The sequence below is a fragment of the Carya illinoinensis genome, chromosome 8, assembly GCF_018687715.1.
Source record: "Carya illinoinensis cultivar Pawnee chromosome 8, C.illinoinensisPawnee_v1, whole genome shotgun sequence".
Classification (NCBI taxonomy): Eukaryota; Viridiplantae; Streptophyta; class Magnoliopsida; order Fagales; family Juglandaceae; genus Carya; species Carya illinoinensis.
The window spans coordinates 28490869-28494060 of record NC_056759.1 but is presented as its reverse complement, the minus strand read 5'-3'; the positions used below and the strand labels follow the sequence as shown (position 1 = coordinate 28494060).

Here is a 3192-nt window from a genome sequence, read left to right as displayed (position 1 = left end):
TTTTAATGTCTTAATAAAACGATATTTAAAACTTTGGCTAAAAACCTCCAAAAAATTCATAAGAAAAATTTGAAGTAAAAAGAGAGGAAAAAAATATTGATAGATAAGGTGGTGTTTACCTAGTTGGCCACGACTCACGAACATGGTTTTTTGATAGGACAGACGACACCATGTGAATCAATCCAACCACTAACATCTCCTCTTGAAGACGCCTTTTTAATGTGGTAGGAAGATTCATAAATTTGGTGGAAAAGTTGCGTAAACGTTTCGACTTTGGCCTATTCCATTTTTATTACTGAGAACTGAAAGAACTACAGTATCGTTATTATCAAAGTAATACGTTTATTACCAGCTTACAAAATATACGATTATTATCAGAGTATAAATATACAGTAGAGAGAGATAAATATTTAAGAGAGAGAGAGAGAGAGAACGGACACTTTAGTAAGTTCCACAACGTCCACGGACGCTTTCAACCCTCAATCAATGCTTTACCGAACTCACCAGCCTTCTTTCTCCCGTTCCACACCTTTACCTCCTCCTTTCCTCCCTCCTGTTTCAAACTCTACCACCACTTCTCTTTCTTTCCAACTAGTCCTTCCTCTATACAGGTATGAGGTTTTGAGCTGTGAAATTGAAAATGAAAGAGATTTTTAAACTTTTTTATCTTAGAGCTTTTTATTTTCCTTTTCGTTTTAAAATATCTTGGGATTTAATCTGTGTGTGTGTTGGTTTAGTCAGAAACGGAAATGGAATGCGCGGAAGCGGCATTGAAAACCAGTTGTAGGATGGAAATGGCCGTGAAAACCCCACAAGCGGTTTTGGAGGATATATGGCCTGTGAATGGGCAAAATGCCGTTGTTTGTGACGACCTTTTTGTGGACGAACTTCTTGACTTGTCTAATGAAGAAGGATTTGTAAATGAAGAGGAAGAAGATAAAGGCTTTGTCTCTGTTTCCCCTCGACAAGACCGCCAAAATTCCACCACCAACATCGTTATCTCTGCCAAAGACGAGTTTGGCTCCGAACTCAGTGTTCCGGTACTTTCTTTCTCCCCCCTCCCCCAGTCTCTGAGAAAAAAGTGAAGATTTTCATGGTAGTTACTGACCAAAGGTTCGGTCTTTTTGAACAGGCAGACGATTTAGCGAACCTTGAATGGCTGTCCCACTTCGTCGAGGATTCTTTCTCGGAATTCTGCACGCCTTTCCCTGGCGGAATTTCAACCGAAAAGCCTATGAACGAAGGGCCTGAACCAGAACCGGAACAGGCAAAGCCGTGTTTCAAAACTCCTGTTCCGGCCAGGGCAAGAAGCAAGCGTGCCAGAACCAGCGGCCGAGTTTGGTGCCTTGGGTCCCCTTCGCTGACCGAGTCGTCCGCGAGTTCAACCTCCTCGACTTCTTCGTCGTCCCCTTCAAGCTCTTGGCTCGTATACCTCAACGCTGCCCAGTACGAGGGACCTGTCGAGCAGGTTTACTCGGAGGAAAAACAACCGGAGAAGAAGCAGAGGAAGAAAGCGACAGGGGAGGCGGCGTCTGGTGGAGGTGTGACGCAGACGCCGAGGCGGTGCAGCCATTGCGGTGTCCAGAAGACCCCACAGTGGAGAACGGGCCCACTCGGAGCCAAGACACTGTGCAATGCTTGTGGGGTCCGGTATAAGTCCGGTCGGCTCCTACCGGAATATAGACCCGCGTGTAGCCCTACTTTCTCGAGCGAATTGCACTCCAACCATCACCGTAAAGTGCTGGAGATGCGGCGGAAGAAGGAACCCTCTGACGTATCCGAGTCCGGTTTGGCTCCACCTGCAGTGTCCAGTTTTTGAGAAAAAAAATAAAAGAGAAGAAAAAGAAAAAAGGATTACGAGGGAAAAGAGAAGATTAGGAGAAGAACCGGAGACGAGGATGAAGTGAACCCGGTTTGTACGGGCCGTAGTTAGTGTACATTCTTTATTTTATTTTCATGGTGGAGGTAGGTTTTCATTAGGGATGTAACTTATTAGGGAGACTTCATTATGTAGCCTTTTCTTGCTTAGTTTTCTTCCCTTCTCATTTCATTTTCTTGTTTTGTCACAATTCCGAGTGAGGGAGAAAGAGAGGATTTTGCTCCTTTTGGGTGCAATACGGATCATCCGAGAGGTTGGTTAAATGGTGCTCTTTTTATGATTAAAGAAAAAGCAACTTTGTGATAAAGAAAGGTCATTTGTGACAAATACAAAAGATGATTTTGGGGAGAATTGGGTGATTCTCGAAGAGTGAAATCTTTTATATGTTTACTTCAATAAACCATATAGTTCAATATGATTTATTAAATTGTAAAATTTTATTTATTATAGAATTAATTATGACATATTATACAATTGCAATAAGTCACTTAATAATTATTTTATATGAAACTTCATATTTAAAGTTGTGTTTGGATATTGAGATTTTCAGACTATTTAATTATTATTTATAAATAATTTATTATTATTTACAAACTATTTTAAGATATAATCAAACTTGTCCAAATTTGTGAGATTTAGCTCCGTTTGAATGTTGAGAAGAGATGAGAAATGTGAATAGTAAAAAAATTTTTAAAAGTAATGCTACTCATTATCTCAATTCTCATTATTCTTTCATTATTTCATAATATAACATTAAATGATTGGAGACTATTTATTATATTTTACTTGTAAACTTATTATTTAATGTCACATTATGGCAAAATGAGAAGATGATGGAAAAAATGATGATGAATATATTTTTTCTTCAATTAAAATGCTTTTATGAGATTTTAAAAAAAAAGAAAAAAAAGTTAAGTAAAAATATTATTATAATATAATTTTTTAAAATCATTTATTATCTTATGATTTAAAAAAATTACATGATTTTTTATATTTTATTTACAAATTTAAAAAAATTATAATAATTAAATAACGATTGTATAAATAAAGTTTAGAGGTTGAAAGAAGATAAGATGGATGAGAGATTCTCAATCTCCAAACGGGGCCGAGAATGTTACCCTAGGCCGAACAATGTTCCAAAAAATGGTACTTTGTGCAGTTGAGGTTAAACTTATCTCCAATCTGCAGAGCGAGGGAATGAGTGAGCCGGGCAGCCTTGTGTGTGCGCTTGTGATTATTATCATGTCCGGTTGTTCAGCTTCTGCCCTGCCTCGATTCCAACGTGGTATGCTGTTTTGGACCACCATATTATA

At 38.4% G+C, this 3192-nt stretch overlaps 1 protein-coding gene across 2 annotated transcripts; it reads left to right on the top strand.

Moving 5' to 3' along the window:
• Positions 1-413: 413 nt before the first annotated feature.
• Positions 414-2028, top strand: LOC122317809 (GATA transcription factor 5-like). Of its 2 annotated transcripts, none has more exons than XM_043134841.1 (3): positions 414-611; positions 738-1040; positions 1133-2028. In XM_043134841.1, the coding sequence occupies exons 2-3, from the start codon at positions 750-752 to the stop codon at positions 1817-1819; spliced, it is 978 nt and encodes a 325-aa protein (XP_042990775.1). In that variant the 5' UTR covers positions 414-611; positions 738-749; the 3' UTR covers positions 1820-2028. The 2 variants fall into 2 exon arrangements, with proteins under 2 accessions (XP_042990775.1, XP_042990774.1); XM_043134840.1 differs by having other exon boundaries at positions 468-611; positions 742-1040.
• The last annotated feature ends 1164 nt before the right edge of the window (positions 2029-3192 follow it).